The sequence below is a fragment of the Choloepus didactylus genome, chromosome 13 (assembly GCF_015220235.1).
Source record: "Choloepus didactylus isolate mChoDid1 chromosome 13, mChoDid1.pri, whole genome shotgun sequence".
NCBI lineage: Eukaryota > Metazoa > Chordata > Mammalia > Pilosa > Megalonychidae > Choloepus > Choloepus didactylus.
In genome coordinates, this window is record NC_051319.1 from 77,993,977 (window position 1) to 78,020,114 (window position 26,138).

Genomic DNA, 26,138 nt, shown 5'->3' on the forward strand with positions numbered 1-26,138 from the left:
GAAAGAGATTTCAAGATTTCCAACCTACCACCCAGAGTCCGCACCGATGGGGGCGGGGCGCGAAGGCGAAGGCTTTCTGGCTTAGGGAACTAAGCGTGAAAATCCTCCCACGGGGGGCGGTGCGTGCTACAGGCTGCCAGCCTCCAGCTTGCGCGAGAAGAAAGAAGACTGTAGGCCTCTCTGCTGAAGCTCCTCCCTCGATTGGGAGGTCGGCAAAGTTCAAAACGATCTGCAAAACCTCGCGCTTGGCTGATAAAGAAGACTAGATTCCTGGCAGCCATCGTCCGGGGTCCAGAGGAAGACCGCCCGACTCCAAGATGGCGTCCGCGGCGGCTGCCAGCTGTTAAGATGGCGGCGCGGTAGCGCGCCCGCGCTCCCCGGGTCTCCCCCAACCTCCCGAGCCTTCTACGCGCTAGGAGCGCAACTTGCGTCGCGGTGCGCCGGTTGCCGGTCGGCCTGGGTAGTAGGCCCAGCCACCGCTCGTTCCGCACCATGCGGCTCCTCGGTTGGTGGCAGGTACTGCTGTGGGTGCTCGGGTCTCCCGTCCGCGGCCTGGAGGGTGAGTACGGGACAGGGCCGGGGAACTGCAGGCGGCGATGCCTGAAATGATGGGGCAAGGTGGACGTCTAGCCTGACAGCGTTCTTACCTGCGCGAAGGTGGGCGATGCGCGCCTACTTTCTCCCTGGCGTCCCTCTGTGTGCTTCTTCCTGCGTTGTGCCCACCTCTTTCTGCCTGTTCGCTGCTCTCTGGTGGGGATGTGTGTGCGGTAGTCTCACACCCAAAGCTTTTTGGGGCCTGGCCACGCTCAGGACAACCTCCGGAGGCATCTGTTAGCCAAGGATTAGCCGGTATTAGCAGTTATAGCGGATTATTCTCATGTGGTCAGCACTTTAATCCTCATCTGCATCTTCATCGGGAATAGCCAACATTTGTTGTTCCCTGGTTAGGAGCCAGGAACTGATTCTCTCATTTAATCCTCTCACCAATCCTATGAAATAGATGCCGTTAGTGTCTCTGTTTTACAGATAAAGGAGGTGAGGCTCAGAGAGGCTAAGTAATTTGGCCAAGTTTACACTTTTGGGAAATGGCAGCACCCGTCTCTGACTTCAAAGCCTATGCTTTCTTTGGCACCTTGCTAGACCACTTTGTTAAATAGGTCACTCTTGCTTAAATGTCTGCACTAAGGACTGACCAGAAAAACACAGGAGACTCACAGGGGAACCCCCTTGCTTACCAGGGCACACTCTCAGGGCCTCTTCAGAGGTGGGGAAGAGGAAAAGCAACCACTGTGGAGGAGGGGAGTGAAGACCCTTTTCCCATGCTTTTTCACCCCACTCTTCATAGCCCTGTTAAAGTCTTGCTTGTTATTTAGACCTTTGCAGGAATTGGCAGGTCTTTCGCTGGGGTGCCCTGGAGGATACGTAGCATCAGACTGTTGCTGAGCCAGGGGAAACGTGAGGAATAGTAACCCAACTACCATTTATGGAAACACTCACTTTGTGCCAGATGTTGTGCCTATTGTTTTACTTGTATCATCTTATTTTTGTGTGGATAAATCAAAAAGAGAGGACTTGGCTTATTTTTGAAAGTTTGGATGATCACCAGAAGAATCCAAAGCAAACATTCACTAACAGTGATTTCCTGGGTGAGTGAAAGTTGGGAATGGAACAGAGAGATATGTACTTTTAAATTTTATTGTTCTGTATTCTTTGAACTGTTTTCAAGTACAGATTTATATTGCTTTTATGATAGAAAAGTATTGTGAATAATAGTATTATAGACAGAAACAAACCAAAAAGGACCCATGTGATTGATTTTAGCTGCAAGAAAGGAAGGAGGATGTTGGAAAGATTGCTTCCATCCTGAGGCCTGCCTTGTGAGAGAGGAGAAAAATTCCCAAGGAAAAGAAAAGGTAAAGGCAGCATTCTAGGGTGGCAGCAAGAAAACACTTGGCCTTAAGGAAAGATTTTGCTCCTCCCCCACAGTGAGGCAGGAGATGTGACCACAGGGGTCCTGGCAGTGGTTAATAGGCAGTATTAACAGAAATACTGGCCAGTGCTCAGAACTGGCCACTTAATAGCCACCCAGCTTCCTCATCCTACAGGAGGGGTGAAATTACCTTTATCTCACTGAACTGAGAGAAGGATAAGATGAGATGGCATAGTAAAGTACTCAATCAGCTGTAAGGCCGGATGACTTTTTGGGTCTCCATTTTTTTCATCCATAAAATGATGGGCAGAACTACAAGGTTACTTCAGATGGGAGTAATCTTGAATAAGTTAAAACATATCTATGACTTGGAAAGACACTGTCAACCATTATGTTTGAAATATGGTGATTTCATGAGTCATCATTTAAGTCCAAATAACAGATACTCTCCAAAATAGATCTTACGGATTCTGAAAGGACTTTCCAGCAACATTGTCTCTGTAGGAATCAAACAAAATGTGGTATTAATCCCTGCTCCATTCCAGAACCATGTCTTACAACTGGAAGGCAGAATCTCTACAATGCTCAGGAAGCAGAAGTGGAAACCATACCTGTGGAATAGGTCTGTCTCTGCAAAAGCTTGAGCGGTATCACCTGGCTGCCACTGTGCCACGCCTGGAGGAGCCAGAGTTTCTGCCTCAACAAGCTGCCATTCAGGGCACTCGGTGGCCAGCAGCTGTGCTTTGCCACTCAGGGATGACACATACTCCGAAGCCTAGAGCCCAATCCTTGCTGTGAGGGAGACCAACCTGTGACTTCTGAGGCAGCAGGTACCACTCCTGTATTTAATCTTCACATGCTTATGAAGTAGATGTTCTTACCATCCCCAAATTATGGATGAGTCATCTAAGACTCTGAGCCAATTAGTCCTTTGCCAAAGTCATTCAGCCAGAAGTGCAGGAGCCACCATTCAAAGCCATGTGCACCTTGTCTTCACAGCCAGTCAGAACCTCTGTACTCTCACTACACTCATCCACCAGCCTCAGCGAGGTGAGGGCATTTGCTGGATTTCTTCTGTGTACCCCTTGCTGCCCTTGAAGTTTCAAGGTTCTGTGACTGCTTCTGCCTCAAGGTTCTCTAGGTCTATAAATGTTAATGGGCTTCCCCTCTGCTGTTTCTGGTCCTGGAGTGCCTTACCATTGCTTTTGGTTTCCTTACATCCAGTCCATACCTTAGTGGTCCTTTATTATGCTCTTCTCAAACTGTCCACGTGTGCCATGACAGATCCTGGCAGAACCCTGGCTGATTCAGGGGACTTACTGTTGCAGTCAGTGTGAGCCCACCTTGCAGGCAGGATTAAATCCATGCAGAGCCTGAGGATAACACCATCCATGTGGTGGGTCATTGGTCTTCAGGGCCAGTCTTTGATTGGGATGAGGACAAAGGAACCTTCACCAGCTGGCTCTTTCTTAGGGTGGCTGAAGATCCAAGGCTTTTTTTCTGTAGAGGACACTGGCAGATTAGCAACTGGAAATGGCAGTGCTGTCCAGGTGTTCAAGGAATGGGAATCAGCTCCTGACTTCAAGAACCCCATTCCAGTCTGTGCCGGTTTGTATATATTATGTTCCCAAAAAGAGCCATGATCTTTTAACCCAGTCCTGTCTCCTGGAAACTTTTGATTGTTTCCATGGAGATGTGACTCACTGAACTGTAAGTAATACCTTTGATTAGATTATTTCCATGGAGGTGTTACCCCGCCCATTCAGTATGGGTCTTAATTAAATCGCTAGAGTTCTATAAGAGCTCAGAGACAGAAGGAGCTCAGTGCTGCAGCTGAGAGAGACTTTTGGAGAGATGCTTGGGAGCTGACTGCTTTGGAGATGCTAGCCCAGAGTTTGCTCCGGAGAAGCTAAGAGAGATGAGCCCAGAAATAAGCCATTTGATACCAGAACCCCAGAGCAGACGCCAACCACATGCCTTCCCAGCTAACAGAGGTTTTCTGGGTGCCATCGGCAGTTCTTCAGTTAAGGTTATCTTCTTGTTGATGCCTTAATTTGGTTACTTTTATGGCCTTAGAACTGTAAATTTGTAACCTAATAAATCCCCTTTATAAAAGCCAATCCATTTCTGGTATTTTGCATAATGGCAGCATTAGCAAACTGGAACACAGTCTTTACTAGGCATTGAGCTATCAGATTCTTAATCAGCACCCATCCTATGCCAGGCACTTCTGGGCATTGAGGGTGCAGTGGTGAGCCATGCAGAGACACAGGCCCTGTCTTCCTGTCTGGTGGGGAAGGCAAATATTAAATGACTATAGATAATAAATTGCTAGAGTAGGGAATGTATCAAAGAGAGTCCCAGGGCATGATTGGATCCTGTAATGAGGGATCTCCTCTCTCCACCCTGCACACCCGCACCGGGAGTCAGATTAGCCAGGAGAACAGAGGGGAAGCCTGGTGAAGGCTCCGAGATAGATGGGGCAGAGCATGAGTGATGAGGAGGAGCCATTGATACCTGGGTGGCACCAGATGAATTAGCAGAGACAACCTGAGTTCCCTTTACGTGGGGCCTGGTAGCCATGCTACAGAATGCAGACTTGTTCACAAGTGTGCCCCAGAAAGCCATATTCTTTAATGCAATCTTGTGGGGGCAGACTGATTAATCTTTTTGATTAGGATGTGAACTCTTGATTGAATGTTTCCATGGAGATTTGACCCCGTCCATTCAGGATAGGTCTTGTTTAGTTTACTGGAGTCCTTTAAAGGGGGCTCTCACAGAGAGCAGAGAGATGAAAATGCCTGGGGATATGCTAAGCCAGGAGACCCAGATGCTTGCTGACCTTGGAGATGCTTGGAGACGTTTTGAGGTGCTAGCTCAGAGTTTGCTCTGGAGAAGCTAAGAGAGGACAAAATGCCCCAAGAGCAGCTGAGAGAGACTTTGGGAGAGACGCTTACTGACACTTTGAGATGCTAGTCCAGAGTTTCTCCGGGGGAGAAGCTGAGAGAGACAAGCCCAGAGACATTTTGGAGAATGCCATTTTGAAACACAACCCAGGAGCAAGGACCAGGTTCTCCAGACACTGTTGGCTGTCCTTCAGTGAAGATATGGTCTTGTTGATATCTTAGTTTGGACACTTTTATGGCCTTTGAGCTGTAACTTTGTAGCCTAATAATCCTCCTTTATAAAAGCTAATCCATTTTTGGTATTGTGCATAACGCAACATTAGCAAATCAGGACAACAGGGCAGGGGGACGTCATTGAAAATGTTTTAGGGAAGCAGTGTGACCAGATTTGCCTTCAAATTTTCATTTCTACTTGGGTTCCTGTGAGGAGCGTCGTCTGGAGGAGGCGATAGAGGGCAGACCAAGGAGACCAGTTAGTGGCTACAGAAGTTGTACAGGTGAATGATGGCTGTGGCCTGGACTGAGAGGTATTAATGGGGAAGGGAGAATTGGATGGCTCCAGAATATATTTGTCAGGTGAAATTAATAGGACATACTATCGCTCTGAATTGTAAACAACAGTCATTGTTATTGCGATCATCATCATCGTTGCCATCATTGTTGCCATTGATGGAGTGCTTACCATGTGTCAAGTATCATATATATCATTTCTCATTTAATCTTCACAATAGCCTTGTGGTTTTTTTATTTTTATATTTTTAGCCCTGTGGTTTTCTGCATTTCTTTTGGTATTTTCTTTAGTAGATCAGCACACTGGAGACTTACCAGTGGAAACTGGGTTGCTGCCCCTGCACTCCCTGGCTGTTTTCGGTATCCCCCCAGTTGGCTACCCCACTGCAGAAGCCATTGTGAAGAAACCTGCCCCTAGTAGAGAGCCTTCTGAGAAAAGCTGGAAGGGTGGGAAGGAGCGGACCTAGGCTTGGGCATTGTGGCTGAGCTAGCATGGTGAATCTACTGTGGTGTCCCCCATTCTTGTTCTCCAAACATTTTCTTTGTAGCCCATAATGCGATAATTTTTACTTTAGGCATGGTTCAGATGATAATTACCTTGTTTAGATTAAGACACATTCTAATTCTCCTGGTGGCTCTACTAGGCTTGCTGGCCTCAGAGAAATCCCTACTCTAGTCGCTGACTCAGTGCCCAAGCTGGTCACCTTGGGCTGGGGTGCACCCCAGGGAGGGGAGGGGTCCAGGTAGCTGGACTGCTGTGGGCACCTAGCCTTTCTGACTTGAGTCTCAACCTCAGTCGTCACCACCTTGGGCAGAGTTTGCACCCCTGCTTTGCGCGCGGAGCACCGAGGCCGGGCAGGCAATGCCCATGGTGTAAAAGCGCCCGTGGTGGGGGCCGACCTCTGCCCTCACCTCACACCCCTGCCCCATACCCTTGTGACCTGAGCTTTGGCGCTGCTGCCCAGGTGTCCCTCGATGTAGCCCGGCCTCTGGGTGCAGCCAGGCTTGGTGAGGCTGGGGCCGAGGTGGCAATGCACCGGACCCATTAGCACTGGGAGCACCAGGCAGCTGAGGTGGTGGGCAAGCCCTTCCGTGGAGGAGGCATTCCCTGGTCCCACTGGTTCTGCCACAATGCTGTTCAAGACCCGAGATGAATTGGGTCATCGACGAGATGTACCACAGGGCCAAGAGCAAGCCCCCCCAACCCCTGCTATCAGCTCCACCATTGACTGCAGCGACATGGAGACGACCATGCCGTCCATTAGCAGTGACTGTGCTGCACTGTGTGCTGGCTGCAGGGGCAAGATTTCAGACTGCTCCTACCTGCTGGCAGTGGACAAACAGTGGCACATGCCCTGCTTCAAGGGCTGCAAGTGCAAACTCAACCAGGAGTCAGAGCTCAGCTGTCTCAGCAAGGATGATGGCAGCATCTACTGCAAGGAAGACTACTACTGTGCAGCACTGGGCCTGCTGACATCTGGGCATCTCAGCCTCGTAGAAGGTGATGTGCGCCTGGGACTTGGTTTATCACCTCAACTGCTATACTTGCACCTCTTGTGTGCCAGTTTGGATGTATTATGTCCCCCAAAGCACCATGTTCTTTAATGCAATCTTGTGGGGGCAGATGTATTAGTGTTAATTAGGTTGGAATCTTTGGATTAAGTTGTTTCCATGGAGATGTGACCCTCCCAACTGTAGGTGATAATTCTGACTGAATTATTTCCATGGAGGTGTGGCACCACCCATTCAGCATGGGTCTTGATTTAATCACTGGAGACCTATAAAAAAGCTTACAGAAGGAGCTCGCTGCTGCAGCTTAGAGAGACATTTTGGGGACAGCCTTGCTGACAGTTTGCTCCAGAGAAGCCAAGGCCCAAGAGCAACATTTTGAAGAGTGCACAGGAGCTGAGAGAGAAGCTGGAACACAACCTGGGATCAGCAGACACCAGCCACATGCCTTCCCAGCTAACAGAGGTTTTCCGGATGCCATTGGCCATCCTCCAGTGAAGGTACCCGATTGTTGATGCCTTGGACACTTTATGGCCTTAGGACTGTAACTTTATAAAACCCCTTTATAAAAGCCAAACCATTTCTGGTATTTTGCAAATGGCAGCATAAGCAGACTGGAATAGCGTGTAACAAAATGCTGACCACCAATGACCATTTCAGTACGAAGGACACCCTTGTCTACTGCCATCGCACTTGGAGGCACTGCTGCGGGGCGAGTATCCTGCTCATTTTAACCACGCTGACATAGTGGCGGTGGCCAAGAGTGCAGGGCTGGGCGCAGCGGGGGCCAACCCATTGGGTCTTCCCTACTACAATAGCGAGGGCACCATGCAGAAGGGGCAGTCCAGGAAGCACAAGAGCTCCAGCCCTGGGGCGGATCTGGCAGCCTACAATGCTGCGCTGAGCTGCAGTGAGAACGACGTGGAGTACCTGGACTGCGACCAGCTGTACCCCAGCTGCTAGACGACCAAGTACATGCGAACCTCCTTCAAGCACCACCAGCTTTGGACCATGAAGTCTTATTTTGTCATTAACTGCAACCCCGATGCCAAGGACTTGAAACAGCTTGCACAGAAGACCGGCTTCACCAAGCAGGTTCTCCAGCTCTGGTTTCAAAATGCCTGGGCCAAGTTCAGCTGCAACCTCTTACAACAGGAAAACACAGATGTGGACAAGTCCACGGACACTTTGCTGCAGATGGTGATGCTGTCGATGCCTCCTTGGAGCTCTCCAATGCCTCGCTCAGCCCCTCAGCATGCCTACCCCCCTCACAGACTTGACTAGCCCCACACTGCTGACTGTGATGTCCATCTTAACCATCTTAACTTCTGTGCCTGACAATCTGGAGGGCCACAAGCCTCACAGCCCCTCACCGACTCTTACCAACCTTTTCTAAAGAACTCGTGGATGCCCCACCCCTGCCCCACAATTTCTTTGAAAAATAATCTTTAGTTGAATTCCAAGTGAATTTTAAAATAGAGGCATTGAGCAACTAAGTAACCAAATTCACTTACAATATGGCACTATAATTTATAATCCCAGTAATGAGCTACCATCACCTTTATCCATTCCCAAACATTTAAGTTCAACCTCATTAACAATTCTGTACATGTTAGGTAACTGCTCCCTCTTCTCTGGCTTCTGTTTATTACTAGGTTTCCTATAATCTACACTCTTTTGAGTTTACATGTCCTAGTTAGTTAATATTAGTGAAATCATATAATATCTGTCCTTTTATGTCTGAGGTATTTCTCTCAGCATTATGTCCTCAGTTTTCCATATCTGGAATAAATCCCACTTGGTCATGGTGTATAATTCTTTGTATATGTTGTTTTCTATTTGCTAATATTTTGTTGAGTGTTTTTGCATCTATATTCATGAGAGATATTGGTCTGTACTTTACCTTCTTATAATGTCTTTATGTAGTTTTGGTCTTTGGGTAATGTTGGCTTTATTGAATGGGTTAGGAAATGCTCCTTCTTCTTCAGTGTTCTGGAAGAGAATGTAGAAACTTGGTATCATTTCTTCCTTGAATGCTTGGTAGAATTCAGTGAAATCATCTAGGCCTGGTGTTTTCTTTTTTTTGGAGATTTTTTTAATTGAAAAGAAATTTTATTGTGGCAACATATAATACTTTCAAGTGTACAATCCTGTGGTGTTAATTACATTCACTGTGTTGTGCTACTATCACCACTGTGCATTACCAAAACTTTTCCATCATTCTAAACAAAGTATACCAATTAATCATTAACTTCCCTTTCCTTACCCTTTCACCTTCTGATACCTGAAGATTATTAACTATTGATTCCATTTCTTTCATAGATACAGGCTTATTCAGAGTATCTATGTCTCCTTGTTTAAGTTTTGGTAGATTGTGTATTTCAAGGAATTGGTCCATTTCATCTAGGTTATCAAGTTTGTGGTCATAGAGTTGTTTATAATATTCCTTTATTATACTGCATGGGCTATTTGTTTTCTTTGTCATATTTTTTGTTCCTCAATTTCTCCATTACTGCCTTCTTTTGTGTTTGATTTTTTTCTAGTGTACAATTTGCTTCTTTCCTTATTTTTGTTTCTGTATATTTTTTATACAGTTATATATTTTTTCAGTGGTTATCATGGGAATTACAATTAACATCCTAAATTTATAGCCATCTAGTTGATTTGATACCAACTTGGCTTCAATAGCATATAAAAACTCTGCTCTTGTATAGCTCTGTCTTCCTACCCCTTTATTTTGTTATTTTCACAAATTACATCTTTATACATTGTATGCCCATTAACATAGATTTATAAGTATTGTTTTTTGCATTTGTCTTTTAAATCATATAGGAAAACAAAAAAGGAGTTACAAACTAAAAATATAATAATACTCGTTTCTGTACTTTATTTACCTTTACTGGATTCTTTATTTCTTCATATGGCTTTGAGATACTGTCTAGTGTCCTTTCATTTCAGTCTGAAGGACTCCCTTTTAGCATTTATTGTTGGGCAGGTTTTCTAGTGACAAATTGCCTCAGCTTTTGTTTATTTGGGTCTGTCTGAATTTCACCTTCATTTTTTTTTTTTTAATTGTGATTGTTCACATACCATACAATTATCCAAAATTCCAAAGTATACAATCAGTTGCCCCCGGTACCATCATACAGCTATGCATCCATCACCACAATTAATTTTTTTTTCAATTTTTAGAGCATCTTCATTACTTCAGAAAAGAAATAAAGACCAAAAAAAAGGAAATGCAAATCCTCACATATCCCTAATCACCCCCCCTCCATTGTTGACTCATAGTTTTGGTATAGTACATTTGTTACTGTTGATGAAAGAACATTAAAAAACTACTAACTGTAGTATATAGTTTGCAATAGGTATATTTTTTCCCTATATGGCCCTCTATTATTGACTTCTAGTTATAGTGTCATACATCTGTTCTGGTTCATGAAAGAGATTTCTAATATTTGTATACAGTTAATCACAGACATTGCCTACCACAAGGTTCACTGTTCTATACATTCCCATCTTTTAACCTCTAACTTCCTTCTGGTGACATGCATGACTCTGAGCTTCCCCTTTCCACCCATTCATGCACCATTCAGCACTGTTATTCTCATAACATGCTACTGTCACCTCTGTTCGTTTCCAAACATTTAAGTTCACCCTAGTTGAACATTCTGCTCATAATAAGCAACCGCTTCCCATTCTTTAGCCTCGTTCTATATCCTGGTAACTTACATGTCATGTTTATGAGTTTACATATTATAATTAGTTCATATCGGTGAGACCCTGTAATATTTGACCTTATATGTCTGACTTATTTCACTCAGTATAGTGCCTTCAAGTTTTCTTCATCAACCCATTTTTTTAAGATGGTTTTGTTCACACACCATACATTCTGTCCTAATTAAACTGTCGATGGTTCCCTGTATAGTCACATTTTTATGTATTCACCACCCTCACCACTATCTATATAAGGACATCTCCATTTCTTCCACAAAGCAGGAGGAAGAGTCAAAGAAGGTAGAGAGACAAAAGAAAAAGAAAAAGAAAGAGAGAGAGAGAAAAAAACATGACAGCTAGTAAGCAACAAAAGGAAAGATAACATTAAAGTAGAATAGTCAGACATTACCAATGCCAAGAGTCTCATACCACTCCCTTATGCCCCCCTCTTATATGCATTTAGTCTCGATATATTGCCTTCGTTACATTAAAGGAAGCATGATACAATGTTTCTGTTAATTATAGTCTCTAGTTTACATTGATTGTATTTTTCCCCCAATACCTCCCTATTTTTAACATCTTGCAAGGTTGACATCCATTTGTTCTTCCTTATGAAAAAACATATTTGTACATTTTATCTCAATGTTGAACACTCTAGGGTTCACTGAGTTACACAGTCCCAGTCTTTATCTTTCCTCTTTCCTCCACATGCTCCTAACCTTCTTTGTTCAGTGTACTTACATTACTATGCTACCATCACCCAAAATTGTGTTCCAGACCTCTCACTCCTGTCTTTTCCTATCTGTCTGTAGTGCTTCCTTTAGTATTTCCTGTAGAGCAGGTATCTTATTCACAAACTCGGTCATTGTTTGTCAGAGAATATTTTGAACTCTTCCTCATATTTGAAGGACAGTTTTGCCGGATATAGGATTCTTTGTTGGTGGTTTTTCTCTTCGGTATCTTAAATATATCACCCCATTTCCTTCTTGCCTCACAGTTTCTGTGAGACATCCTCTCACATAGTCTTATCAAGCTTCCTTTGTATGTGATGGATCGCTTTTCTCTTGCTGCTTTCAGGATTCTCTCTTTGTCTTTGATGTTTGATGATCTGATTATTAAGTGTCTTGGCATAGGCCTATTCAGATCTATTCTGTTTGGGGTACGCTAGGCTTCTTGGATCTGTAATTTTATGTCTTTCTTAAGAGATGGGAAATTTTCATTGATTATTTCCTCTATTATTGCTTCTGCTCCTTTTCCCTTCTCTTCTCCTTCTGGGACTCCCATGACATGTACATTCCTGCATTTCATGTTGTCACTCAGTTCCCAGAGACGTTGCTCATATTTTTCCATTCTTTTCCCTATTTGTTCTCTTGTGTGTAGACTTTCAGATATCTTGTTCTCCAGTGCCTGAGTGTTTTCTTCTGCCTCTTGAGATCTGCTGTTGTATGTCTCCGTTGTGTCTTTCATCTCTTGTGTTGTGCCTTTCATTTCTAGATTTTGCCAGTTTTTTCAAACTTTTGATTTCTAACTTATGTACTCCCAGTGTTTTTTTATAGCCTTCATCTCTTTTGCCATATCTTCCCTAAACTTTTTGAATTGATTTAGCATTCGTTGTTTCAATTCCTGTATCTCACTTGAAGTGTAAGTTTGTTCCTTTGACTGGGCCATAACTTTGTTTTTCATGTAGGTTGTAGTTTTCTGTTGTCTAGGCATCTGGTTTCTTTGGTTACCCCAATCAGGTTTTCCCAGACCAGAACAGGCTCAGGTCCCAGAAGGAAGAAATATTCAGTATCCGGTTTCCCTGAAAGTGTGTCTTAGAGGATTAACACACCCTGTGAGGCCTCCAGCTACTGTGTCTTTCTGCTCAGCACATGGCGCCTGTCAGCCTGTCACTCCAGACTGGTGTAAGGAAGTGTGGCCTGTGGCTGTTTATCCCCAGGCTCTGGGGTCTGGTTCTGAATGGAAGGCAGGTAGTGGATCTGAGCACCACCTTTTCCTCTTAGGGAAGATATGCCCCCTAGGGAGTTTTCACTTGTATATAGAAAGGTTCTTTGTCTCTCTGACTCTGCTGTCTCCAACCTTGTCAGGGTCAGAGCACTGCTGGCTGAAAATAGCTGAGGCTTTCTCTACTGCAGAGCACTGTGAGCTGAAAATGGCTGAGGCTTTCTCCACTGAGGTGCTGAGGTTGAGAGAGAGAAAAAGGGACAGAAAGCCCCCTTTCAGGGTCAGTCCATGGCCCTCAGTTTCACCCGTCAGTCAGAGATAGCACCCAGTCCTCTGGGCTCCCCTCCTGAGACAGAGAAGTCCCCTGGATCTTCAAGGTGAGTCATCAGTAAAAGCCTCTGTCTGCTTGTTGGGGATTTGCAGCTTGCATTGAGCAGTCCACGTTTGCCAATTAAAACCTCATTTGGGGCTGGGCTGAGGTATATTTGCATGTTCAGAGAGTCCTGCTCGCTATCACAGCAAGGCTTTGCAGTTTGGGCTGCCGTGGTGGAGGGGGCTCCCAGCTTGGATCCTCAGTTTCTACTCACAGATTCCTTGCTGTGATCTCAGGCATTCCTGCCATTCCATATTGGTGCACTATGTGTGGACAGTCACGCTTGTCCCCCAGCAGTTACTCCAGATCATTTACTGGTTGTTCCTGGTTGTTTATTAGTTGCTCTGGGGGGACTAACTAACTTCCACTCCTCTCTATGCCGCCATCTTCTTCAGTCTCTTGCCTTCATTTTTGAAGGATAGTTTTGCTGGGTGTAGAATTCTTGTTTGACAGTTTTTTCTTTTAGTACTTTTAATTTGTCATCCCACTGTCTTCTGGCCTCCATGATTTCTGATGAGAAATTGGCTATTAGTCTTACTGAGGATTCCTTGTATGTGCTGATCTAGTGCTTTGGTATAGTTCATTGAGCTTGGGGTTTGTTGAGCTTCTTGGAACTATGGATTTCTAGTTTTCATCAAACTTGAAAAGTTTTTAGTTATTATTTCTTCAGATACTTTCTCTGTTATCCAAATTATTCTCTCTGTCAAGTATTCCAATTGCCTCAACATTAGGCCACTTGAGTTGTCCCATAGCTCACTGATGCTCTTTTCATTTTTTTCAGATTTTTTTTCCCTCTGTGTTTCTTTTTGCATTATTACTATTTTTATGCCTTAAAATTCACTGATATTTTCTTCTGCAATCTCTAACTTGCCTGTGCAGTTTTCATCTCAGACATTGTGATTTTCATCCCCACTAGTCCTGGCCCTGTGTGACTGTTGGGTCCCATACCTTGTAATCCTTTTTGGGGGTCCTTGGCTTTGGTAGTTTATTTACATGCATGTGCTGATCAGTACTCTGCTGGTTACTTTAGGGGATACCCTCTGCAGATCTTGGAGTCCCCCACCCCCCTTTTATACAGCTGTCCTCCAGTATCCTTTCCTGCAAATTATGGCTTCTTTGGTCTCCCTGGGTTCTCAACTCCATATCCTCAACTAAGGGGGTCTTCTGGGCTCTGTCTGGGTTTCCCCTCCTTAAACCATGGCCAGAAATTCTCTCAAGGCAGTAAGCTGGGGCAATTACAGGGCTCATTTCATTTGTTTCCTGTTTCTCAGGGATACTGTCCATTGTTGCCTGATGTCTAGTGTGCTTACACTGTTGTTTCATATGTTCTGTGTTTATTTTTGGTTGTTTCAGGAGGGAGGGAAAATCTGATCTCTGTTACTCCATCATCCAGAAGTGGATCACCCAGAAAATATTTTTGAATTGCATATTGAATCTTCAGATCTCTATGGGGAAAATTCCTCGAGACTTGATACAAATGTGTATATCCTAGGAAGCTCCCAGACTTCTCCCCAATTTATAAGCCAATTGGTCATTCACACTCCAGCAAACACTGTTGGTGTGGCAGATTTCATTACAGAGCTGCTGATTACCTAGCTAGACGGTGACCTTGCCTGAGGCAGGGGCTGTACTGGGCTCACTTCCCCCACCCTCATCCCCCAGTCAATGCCTGGCACAGAGTCTGGCAGCTGGTATTGGGTTGAGAGCTGGAGGGCAGTCATTGCTCCAGAAGCAAATGACGATTGCCAGGTTGGCACATAAGACTTCCCAGGATTCCCCCTTATCTGGGCATTTTGCCTAGGACCCACCCTTGGCTCCAAAGTGGGAGGAAAGCCTTCCTCTCCGTCCTGCTGCTACACTTGCAGTGCTGCCCACATCTCCCAGCACTCCCAAGAGTGGTGGCCCATGGGCAGCAGGCAGGAGAGCAGCATCCATTTGTCAGTGAGGACCTCAGGAAGGAAATGCTGTGTGACTTGAGCAGTGTTCCTCAGGCAGCACCACCCAGCATCCCTAGAGGCAGGAAGGATAAGGCCCATTCTAGACTAGCAGCCAGAAAACTTTGCTCCTGGACCTGGCTCTGCTGCTTACTAGTTGCGTGGCATTGAGCTTTCTGCTGAACTTCTCTGTGCCTCAGCCTGGTCATCTCTTAATTGGGGATGGTAACCCTGGTCCTGCCCATCTCACAGAGCTGTTAGAATGTATGCAAAGATGCTTTGCCAGAGTAGAACTTTCCATAAAGCCATTATTATTTTCTTGGGTATTCTTATCAAACAAAAGAAGTTGTTAAAAGGTTTGAATTATATTTTCTAACTGGAAGCCTGCATTGGAATTTGTTTGATGATAATCCAGTTGACAGTAGGTTTCTGAGTGAGCTATGTATTTGTCCATTTGTTTGTTTGGTGCTCAAACTCATTCATCTAGTACCGCCTGTGAGCACCTTCTTTATGACCTAGAGAAAGGTAGGTGGCTGTCTGACAGTTTAATGGAAATTTTCAGTGAAAATTTCATATTTGAGGAGTACTGTAACTATTTGGGGCTCATTTATTTTGAAATCAAATATGACTGTGAACATACTGGCATGTTTTAGTTGCAGAGGGAAGTGGTCACTTGTCTGAGGAACAGCCTGCTCACCCTCTCCAGGTGGAGGCTGTGTATCTGAGCGAGGAGGAGCCCCCGCGTGGCCCGATGGGCCAGGACACGTCAGCAGAAGAGGCTGGTGCAGTGCTGGGACTGGACACTGATGATGATCGCATGGTGATGTTGTCTGTGATTCCAGGGGAAGCTGAGGACAAACTGAGCTCAGAGCCCAGTGATGGCACCTGTGGGGCTGGAGGGGAGGAGGACTCAAGGTGCAAAATCAGAGAGAGCCTCTTCTCTTTGGACAGCGCTGGAGCAAACTTCCCTGATAGAGAAGAGGAGTATTACACAGAGCCAGAAGTGGCAGAATCTGATCTAGCCCCAACAGAGGACTCCAATAACACTGAGAGTCTGAAATCCCCAAAGGTGAACTGTGAGGAGAGAAATGTGACAGGATTAGAAAATCTCACTCTGAAAATTTTAAATACGTCACAGGTAAGAAACAAATAAGAAACAAATTATTCAGTACTTTTCTCCTTTTTAGCATATTAATTTTTTAAAACATTTTTATTATGGTAACTTTATGTAAAACACAGAATTTCCCATTTTAGCCACTTTCATGTGTAAAATTTAGTGATATTAAGTACCATCACCACAATCCAATTCTCAAACTTTTCCATTACCCCAAACAGACGCTCTGTACCATTAAGCATTAACTCCCCATTCCCCTCCTGGCCCTTGATAATCTGTAATCTGCTTTCTGCTCTCTCTGAATTTTCAGCCTATTAATTTTAATATTTAATTCTCTATCAGTTTTCAAATGGAGGGTCAGAATTGTTATACTGTAAGTGGAATAATATAATGCTGTATCATTGAAATTGACTTTTCTCTCTATGATATTTATAGAAAAAGGAGAAAATGTAACCCAGTGTTGATTATGCTTTTTAGATGGCCTAAACATAGTCCTCTTTGGGGTAATGTCACTCAAGCCTCATGATAAAAATCCCAGTGGATAGATGGGTGCTTGGCACAGACTCTTCTTCCAGATGAAAAGGATCCAAAATTTATTATAGAAGCAAAATTAAAAATATCTGAATCACCAAAGTTGTAATTTAGCATTATTTGGACCAGTGGAGCCACTGGGAAGTAGGTTATATTGCTGAAAAGCTCCTGTCTCCTCCAAAGAGTGTGAATCCAGTGTTTACTCTAAAGTGAGAGCTAAGACAATTGTTCCAAACTCAGCTATGCTTTTCTGGATAGCTGAGTAAATGATGATTTCAAAGCAAGTCCTGGGACAGCAAATGATAATTTCTGTAGTATCGTTAAGAAGATCAGGATGAATTCCATGCTGCTTGTAGAAGAGAAGTAAATCCCAGCTTTGAAAGCTGTGATTGCTTATTTTAAATAAGGGTATGGTATGTTTAGTGCATGTAGCTGTCCTCCAGGTGCAGGGGGATCAGCACTGGCCTCCCACCCTGTCCCCAGTGCTTGGAGGATATCAGGCCTCAGCTCTGCTGCACACAGCGACCAGTTTAAACAGTCTGAGTTAGGGTGGTGGCAGAGATGGTGCACACCTTAATTGAACCAACCTTTGACCAAATGTATTGATCCAACTACTTAGTACATATTTAGATCTGCTAAGATGATAGTTGGGGTCAAAGATCATAGTGCTCCATTGAGCCATTGATGCTGGGGCAGTTGCCCATGCTCTGTGAGAGCTTTGTATTTGATGATTTATGGAAAATATTAAAATTGATATGTAGTAATAAAAGAAGGTTTATAACTTTTCATTTGATAGCACTTTTCTGCTGATTTGTGGATTCATATGGTTCAAAATCTAAAAGGTTCTAAAGAGTATAGAGTACACTCTCCCTCCTAACCCTCCCTCCACCCACCAGTTCTTCTCGGTGGCAATGGTGTTTCCTGTTTCTCGGGACTCCTTCTAGAAAAATGTGCATGTACATTAACTGCTGACTTTAACACTTGTTTCTTTTATCACAGGACCTTATGGACTTTCTAAACCCAAACGGTAGTGATTGCACTCTAGTCCTGTTTTACACCCCTTGGTGCCGATTTTCTGCCAGTTTAGCCCCTCATTTTAATTCTTTGCCACGGGCATTTCCAGCTCTTCATTTTTTGGCACTGGATGCATCTCAACACAGCAGGTATCGTTCCTCAGCGGGGTTTACGTCTCATCCTTTTGAATGATGGTTGCAGTTATTCGGAGGTCATAACTAGTAACGTGAGAAGCAGAGAAGGTGGGCATGAGCTTTGAAAGGAGATTGAAAGTAGAGAAATACAAGAATGAGCGAGGGTAGCCAAACTCCTGAGGGAGCTGATGGCGTCATTTTCTGGAGGCATCGCAAAGACAGTGGACTGTTTTCTGTGTAGTATAATTTAGGATCACAAGTGTAGCACTCCTTTGTGGCTTGAGCAGGCAGTTTAGGTCCCTACACCTGGGAGCCACACATCCCCCACCTCCATGTCCACTTAAGATTTTTTTCTTTCCTTCTTTTATTTTCTTTTCCTTCCCTTCCCTCCTCTTCTCTTTTCCTTCCTTTCTCTTACTTTCCTCTTGCTTACATTTATTCTTTTCTCCCTGGATTTTGATAAATTTTCATTTATCATCTATTCCAACCAAATTATACAATCAATATCTCACAGTATCATCACTTAGTTGTGTAGTTATCATCACACTTACTTTTAGACCATTTTCATTACTCCAAAAAGAAAATTATCAGATAGATAAAAAAAGAAAACCAAAAACATTCCCTGTCCCTTATCTGCCCTATTATTGACCCTTAGTATTGGTGTGGTACACTCATTACTGTTGATGAAAGAATTTTAAGGTATTACTGTTAACTATAGTCCATACCTTGCAATAGGTATTTCCCTCCCACATACCTCTCTATTTTAACTCTTTGTACCAGTGTCGTTCATGCAAGTATTTATTTATATTTGTAGCATTAATCGATGACATACATGACTCTAAACAACCCCTTTCAACCAAAACACCTACAATACAGCACTATTCCTTATATTCTCACTAATGAGCTACCCTCACCTCCTTGTCTATTTCCAAACATTTTAAGTTCAACCTCATTACACATTCTGAACATAATAGGTTACCACTCCCCCTTCTCTAACTTCTGTTTCTAGGTATCCTATATTCTACATTTTAAGACTCAGAGTTTACATATTCTAGTTAGTTCATATTAGTGAAATCATACAAATATCTGTCCTTTTGTGTGATGTATTTCACTCAGCATTATGTCCTCAAGATTCAAACATGTTGTTGCATGTTTCAGGACCTCATCCCTTTTTACTGCTGCAGAATATTCCATCGTTTGTATATACCACCTTTTGTTTATCCATTCATCTACTGATGGGCGTTTGGATTGTTCCATCTTTTGGCAATTGTGAACAATGCTGCTGTGAACATCAGAGTGCAAATGTCTGTTCGTGTCCCTGCTTTCAGATCTGGGTATATACTGAGTAGCAGAGTTGCCAGGTCGTAGGGCAACTCAATATTTAGTTTTCTGAGGAACTCCCAGACCGTCCTCCACAGTGGCTCTACTATTTCACATTCCCCCCAGCAGTGAATAAGTGTTCCTATTTCCCCACATCTTCTCCAACACTGTAGTTGCCTGTTTGTTTAGTAGTGGCCATTCTAGTAGGTGTGAAATGATATCTCATTGTGGTTTTGATTTACATTTCCCTAATAGCTAATGAAGATGAACATCTTTTCATGTGCTTTTTAGCCATTTGTATTTCCTCTTTGGAGAAATGTTTATTCATATCTTTTGCCCATTTTATAATTGGGTGGTTTGTTCTTTTATTGTTGAGTTTATTCTTACATGCATGTTCCCTAGTAGACACTCAGTAAATTAATTTAACAAAATGATTTAGTCCTTTAAAATGACATTTTACCCTTGTTTTATATTACTTTCATATTGTTCAGTGGGTTTTTATCTTTTTTAAATATCCAGTGAAATACTTTACAGAGAACTTTTGTTCAGATGTTATGTATTTCCTCTCAGAAGTGCTATGATTGTGCCTGGGTTATAGATTGTGTTCCCCTTCTTCCTCGAGTTAGGGGGGCTCCTTAGCAGGTCACAAGGAGGTTGGATGTGATTAAATTTAGAATGCCTGGAAGGTGGTCAAGTTAGTGATAAAACATTTTGAAAATAGGAAGTTGAAGTTGAGTAACACTATTAATTTGTACTCCCCTAATTTTCACTGTGGGTAATGTCATTGCTAATGTTTACCTGAAACTATAAAGAAATTGCCCAACAAATCAGTAATTCTCGTAAGGACTTCTGAGTGGCCCTAGGGAACAGACTGTCCTGAAGGACAGTACAGGTCAGCTGTCCACCTGTGACCCCGCCCCCCACTCTTGCCAAGCTGGCAGGACCGGCACCCAGCACCTGCTCAGGTCTCTCTGAACTCTTTGGAATGGGGCCTTGTAGTCTTTCCCCCCCTCTCCCCACTGGCTTTCATTTGCTCTGTTGTCTTTTCTTCATCTCTGTATTAGTTTCCTAGAGCTGCCGTAACAAATTACTACATACTAGGTGGCTTAAAAAAAAAAAAAACAAAATTTATTCTTTCACAGTTCTGGAGGCTGGAAGTGTGAAATCAAGGTGTTGGCAGGGCCGTGCTTCCTCCAAAGCCCCTAGGGGGTACTCCTCACCCCTTCCAGCCTCTGGGAGCACCAGGCATTTCTGGGCTTGTGACAGCATGACTCCAGTCTCCGTCTCTGTGTTCATGTGGCCTTCTTCTCCCTGTGTGTCTCATCTGTGTCCAAATTTCCCTCCTCTTCTTTTTTTTGTTTACAATGGTTTTATTTCTCTGCACCCTTGATAACACTTTTTTTTTTAACTTTATCGAAAAATTAAAAAAAATTTTCAAACAAAACAAAGGAATAAGAAAAACAAATAACTTAAAATAACTACATTGCTGCCAACATGTTCCTACCATAACCCAAGAAAATTTACAAACCATAGTTGCTCCTGCGCATTCCCATATCATTAAGATTACTCTCCATATCTTACCTGTTCTTATTAGATTATCGTTCCCCCTTCACTAGTTGCTGTTTATCTCTAGGTCCCCTACATTCTACAATATAAAACATTTATTTTACATTTTTTACAGTTCACGTTAGTGGTAACATACAATATCTCTCATTTTGTGTCTGGCTTATTTCACTCAGCATTATGTTCTTAAGGTTCATCCATGTTGTCGTATGTTTCACGACTTCGTTCCTTCTTAATGCCGTGTAGTAGTCCATCATATGTATATATCACATTTTTTTAATCCACTCATCTGTTGAAGGACATTTGGATTGTTTCCATCTCTTGGCAGTTGTGAATAATGCCGCTACGAACATCGTGTCACTGCTTTCAGATCTTCTGGGTATATACCAAGAAGTGAAATTGCTATATCATAGGGTAACTTGATACCTAGTTTTCTAAGGAACTGCCAGACTGTCTTCCAGAGTGGCTATACCATTATACAGTTCCACCAGCAATGAATAAGAGTTTCAATTTCTCTGCATCCTCTCCAGCATTTGTAGTTTCCTGTTTGTTTAATGGCAGCCATTCTAATTGGTGTGAAATGATATCTCATTGTGGTCTTAATTTGCATCTCCCTAATAGCTAGTGAAGCTGAACATTTCTTAATGTGTTTTTTAGCCATTTGTATTTCCTCTTCAGTGAAATGTCTTATATCTTTTGCCCATTTTATAATTGGCTTGTTTGTACTATTGTTGTTGAGTTGTAGGATTTCTTTTTGTATGCAAGATATTAGTCTTTTATCAGACACATGGTTTCCAAATATTTTTTCCCATTGAGTTGGCTGCTTCTTCACCTTTTTGACAAATTCCTTTGTGGTATAGAAGCTTTTAATTTTGAGGAGTCCCCATTTGTCTGTTTTTTTTTCGTTGCTTGTGCTTTGGGTGTAAGGTCTAAGAAGCAACTTCTTAATACTAGGTCTTGAAGATGTTTCCCTACATTATCTTCTAGGAGTTTTATGGTACTGTCTTTTATATTGAAGTCTTTGATCCACTTTGAGTTAATTTTTGTGTAGGGTGTGAGGTAGGAGTCCTCTTTCATTCTTTTGGATGTGAATATCCAGTTCTCCCAGCCCCATTTGCTGAAGAGACTGTCGTGACCTAATTACTGGGTTTGAGGCCTTGTCAAAAATCAGTCGACCATAGATCTGTGGGTCTATTTCCGAATTCTCAGTTTGATTCCATTGATCAATAAGTCTATCTTTGTGCCAGTACCATGCTGTTTTGACTGATGTGGCTTTATAGTAAGTCCCTCTTCTAAGGATACCAGTCATATTGGATTAGGGCCCACCCTAATTCTCTACAATCTCCTCTTAACTTGATCAGTCTGCAAAGATCCATTTCCAAATAAGGTCACGTTCACAGGTACTGGGATTAGGACTTCAACATATCTCTTTGGGGGACACAGTTCAACCCATGACAATCTCCATGTATCCTACTAAGTGCCCAGTGTGGTGCCTTAATTATGGAGAATAGCAAGTACTTGTTCTTGTTATATGGGCTGGGTCACGTGTTTGCCTGATATGTTAATACCCAATTTAAGTTAACAGCATGTTTACAGAAGAAAAAACTTGATTATCTAGTATTATTACTATTTTACTAATGGAGGTAACTGAAGCTTAGGGACATTATTGCCCAAAGGTCACACAGCTGGTTCAGTGGCTGAATTGAGGCTTGAGTCTAGAGGCTTTTGACTCCAAGGCTTACCACAAGTGCTCTGCATTATATAAAGGTGAAACGTTATCACAGAGATCATATTACGTTCAAATTGCCCTGCCCTAATTGTGACCTTCCTGGTTTGTGTATTAGATTATATATTCTCATGTGCTGATTTATCAATCTCATTGCTTACATAAGCTGATATTTTTTGAGGAATGGGGATGGGCATTCCAAAGAGTTTGAAATTTCTTCTGCCAAGTAAATTGGCGCAGTATGCTTTGTGCATGAATTAGAATTTTAGGGTCGATATTTGTTTTGTGTGAGGAACTTAAATAGTAGAATAGTTATTGTTTTGTGGGTAGCTCCATGTTGTAATGGAAAACAGCTCACAGAGCAGAACAGGGATGCCCCCATGACTCAAGCAAAGAAGTCAGAAACACTAACGAAAAACCTAAAGTTTTGACTATCAGAACCCTCCTTAGGTCATATAAAACTGATCTTTCCTCATGTATTTCCTCCTATTCTGATATGGTGACTGAGCAAGCCCACTGTTGACTCAAGGTTTCTGATCAACTTCTTTCTCTTGTAGCCTTTCTACCAGGTTTGGCACCGTAGCTGTTCCTAACATTTTGTTATTTCAAGGAGCTAAACCAATGGCTAGATTTAATCATACAGACCGAACACTGGAAACTCTGAAAATCTTCATTTTTAATCAGACAGGTATGTAGAAAAAAATATGCTGTAGAAGAAATTTTATTCCTGGGTTTGTATGCCTTCTGTGGGTTCTGATCTGCTATAATCCTTATCTTGAGTGAAGGCTTCAAGATTGACTCTGAGGTATAAAACTTTCAAATCAGTGGCAAGCTTAACATGAAGAAGTTATTTTAATTATGATTGTAGATACCTTTAAAAAAATATGGCTTTCTTGAGATATAATTTGCATATCATATACTTCTCCTTTAAGTGCCTTTTTATATACATTTTTCATTTAAGTATAATAATTACAAAAAAAATGCATAAATCATTAGTGTATAGCATGATGAATTTTACAAAGTGAACACCCTGGGTAGCCAGTTCTCCCTCAGCACTACCCTGCCCACACTTCCCAGAGAAAACCACAGTTTTGACTCCTATACCATAGACTGTTGTCTCTTTTTGAACTTTGTGTTATTGGAGACATACGGTACGTAATTCTCTTGTGTTTGGCTTATTCCTCCTAACATGTTTGTGAGATTCATCTATATTGTTATGTATGCTTGTGCATTGTTCATTTTTGTTGCTGTCTAGTGTTCCACTTATTAATCCATTTGTAAAAGCTATTGTAATTCCTTAAAATTTGCCAAAATAATGGCCTTTTTATGTCGTTCATAAAAGTTTGAACACGTAAATTGAAGAAATTTCCTCCATTGAGAAAGTTCTCTCCTCAAAAGTTTAATGCCTCAATTTATGAGCACTCTACCTCTTTCTGAAATGTATTCACTGGAAATATATACAAATAATAACATATCTTCCATATATATTAAGTTGCTTGAATTACTTATGTCTAACTACAGAACCAAGAGCTTAGTTAGCTCCTCAGTGTAAATAAAAAGTTTCTTATGAGGAAGTTAGATATTCTAAGTCTTCTGCTGGACTCCTGGTTGTCATTTAGATTGATGTGGGGAGAGGGAGCCATTTTGTTTGGTGCTCTAAGAAAACCTAGCACACAAATGAGATCCAGGAGCCATGGCATTTTTGGTAATCACTGATACCAGTGATGGTTAGTTGTTCTAACAATTCTTTAAGTAAATTATTTAAATGCATTTTGAATTCAGCATTATTTAACCTGTGAAAATGGTCTACAGACACCTGAGAATACCTTTACTAGTTACTTGTTGAATTTTGGTCTCAAAAGAGAAAAACATCCTTGGAATGCTTGGCTAAGAAACCTCTGATGAGTTCACAGAAATTCTAGTATTTTAGCTTTGAACAGCTAAATGGATCCTGCTCTTTTGATGTGGTGGGGAGAAAGGCATGTTACAAATTATACTGATAGGCAAGTGAAATCCACCCCAGATAGACTAGTGGTGATGTTTATTTTAAGACTGCATATCATTTTGCATACCATGCATAATACTTCAGAAAATCTGCAGTGGGTGCTTTCTCTATCTGATTTCAACCAGTTGATTTCTCTTTCAGGTATAGAAGCCAAGAAAAATGTGGTGGTAACTCAGGATGACCAAATAGGCCCTCTTCCCAGCACGCTGATAAAAAGTGTGGACTGGTTGCTTGTATTTTCCTTATTCTTTTTAATTAGTTTTATTATGTATGCCACCATTCGAACTGAGAGTATTCGGTGGCTAATTCCAGGACAAGAGCAGGAACATGCAGAGTAGTGATGGGCTGAAAGGAGAAGTTGGAAAGATAAATTTCAATCCTTCATTGCAGAAATTAATGCTGTGATCACATACATTTTCTTCAGTGAAGTGTTGGCTTGCAGTGTCACTCAGAATAAAAGAATCATGCATTTGTTCAACTACTGAATGTGTAAAAAAAAATCTAAGCTGGTGTTTTAACTAGTATTGTAACAAGCAAATGCAATATTCAAGAATTCAGTATTGTTTTTACTACTTGAGCATAATACAATATTTTAAGGAAGTAACCAGTTTAATATGTGAAGATGTATTCTGGTGGAATAGTGAGTAGAATAATATGCTATATACTATATACTATATAGAAGGCAGAAATCAGACTTTAGATTATACTTTTAGAAAACTCTTGATTCCCTATATGTCTAAGAAGGTTGGTTTCCTATTCTTTTGCAATTTCTCTTCCAAAGTCCATGAACAGGAATGTGCTCTGCAAGGAGCAGAGTAACTAGAATGAATAAATGAGCTCACAAGTAGCAACTGCTACTTGGTGTCTTTATTGATGGGGAAATAAAAGTGTCAAATACCTTGGTATATGTGTTCTCTAATTTCACTGAAAGAATTTGAAGGGGTTTAAAAAGTGTGTCTGGGTAAGGCAGATGGCTAGGAGAAAGTGTTACCATAACTAAAGATAGTTCATGCAGTTCCTTCCTATGCTAAATTATAACTTAAATTTTAGTCAATTATTCAACCAGCATGCGTTAGTTGAGCCGTAAAATGTTCTTAATGCTGTGCTAGATTTAGTGAGATCCAAAAGAAGTGTAAAACACTGTCCTTGCCTACAAGTTGATTCGTCTAGACATTCAGTAAAGAAACAACGTAATACACAGTTTATACAAAGTTCTTGAAAAACTGTTTCTAAGCAGTCCCTAAATTCTGATATAAAATAGCTGATTACATAATGATAAATTACTTTTATGCTAATTGTTCCCTGTATTTTAGAGTAGCTCAATGTTCATTTTATAAGGCATCCTATAGTCTATCAAAATAGAATGTTAGATCTACAGTCTCCTCAGAGTGTTATAATGTGTGGGAGCCTGCACTTTATAGTTACGTGTCATGTTGTGGATGGCTTTGGCTGGGGTTGGAGGGGACATGGCTCAGAACAGTACCATCTGTTTTGCAAATGAGCAAACTGAGACATATATTAAATAATTTGTCCTGGTTACACAGATATTAAGTTGATCAAGCTGGGATTTGAACCTTCACTTCCATGTGTATTTTTAATTGCAAATATTGGAAGGAAAAAAATAGTGATTCCATCTTAAAATAACTAACATTAGAGTATTACTGTGTTCATGCCAGGTACTGTTTTAAGCGCTTTGTATATACTATTTAATTTAATCCACATAACAGCTGAGACTGACACTACTTTTAAATATCTTCATTTTACATAAGAGTAAACTCAGGTCCTAAATAACTTGCTCCTGGGTCATGCAGTTTCCGGTGGTGGAACCAAGCTTCAAAATGAATCATTCTGACTCCAGAGCTTCTAGATGGGATGACACCCTGGCCGGCCTCTCTGTGCCACAGCCTG

At 42.1% G+C, this 26,138-nt stretch overlaps 1 protein-coding gene and 1 pseudogene across 7 annotated transcripts; both read left to right on the plus strand.

Annotated features, from left to right (window-relative positions):
- Window positions 1–25,135, plus strand: TXNDC15 (thioredoxin domain containing 15). 7 transcript variants are annotated; one of them, XM_037801172.1, is made up of 7 exons: window positions 71–559; window positions 1,822–1,913; window positions 2,476–2,760; window positions 15,477–15,961; window positions 17,468–17,631; window positions 22,783–22,913; window positions 24,372–25,135. In XM_037801172.1, the coding sequence occupies exons 4-7, from the start codon at window positions 15,575–15,577 to the stop codon at window positions 24,566–24,568; spliced, it is 879 nt and encodes a 292-aa protein (XP_037657100.1). In that variant the 5' UTR covers window positions 71–559; window positions 1,822–1,913; window positions 2,476–2,760; window positions 15,477–15,574; the 3' UTR covers window positions 24,569–25,135. The 7 variants fall into 7 exon arrangements, with proteins under 7 accessions (XP_037657105.1, XP_037657103.1, XP_037657100.1 ...); XM_037801173.1 differs by lacking the exon at window positions 71–559 and adding an exon at window positions 977–1,646; XM_037801174.1 differs by lacking the exon at window positions 1,822–1,913.
- LOC119507899 lies at window positions 6,497–8,580 on the plus strand (annotated as a pseudogene).
- Window positions 25,136–26,138: the final 1,003 nt, after the last annotated feature.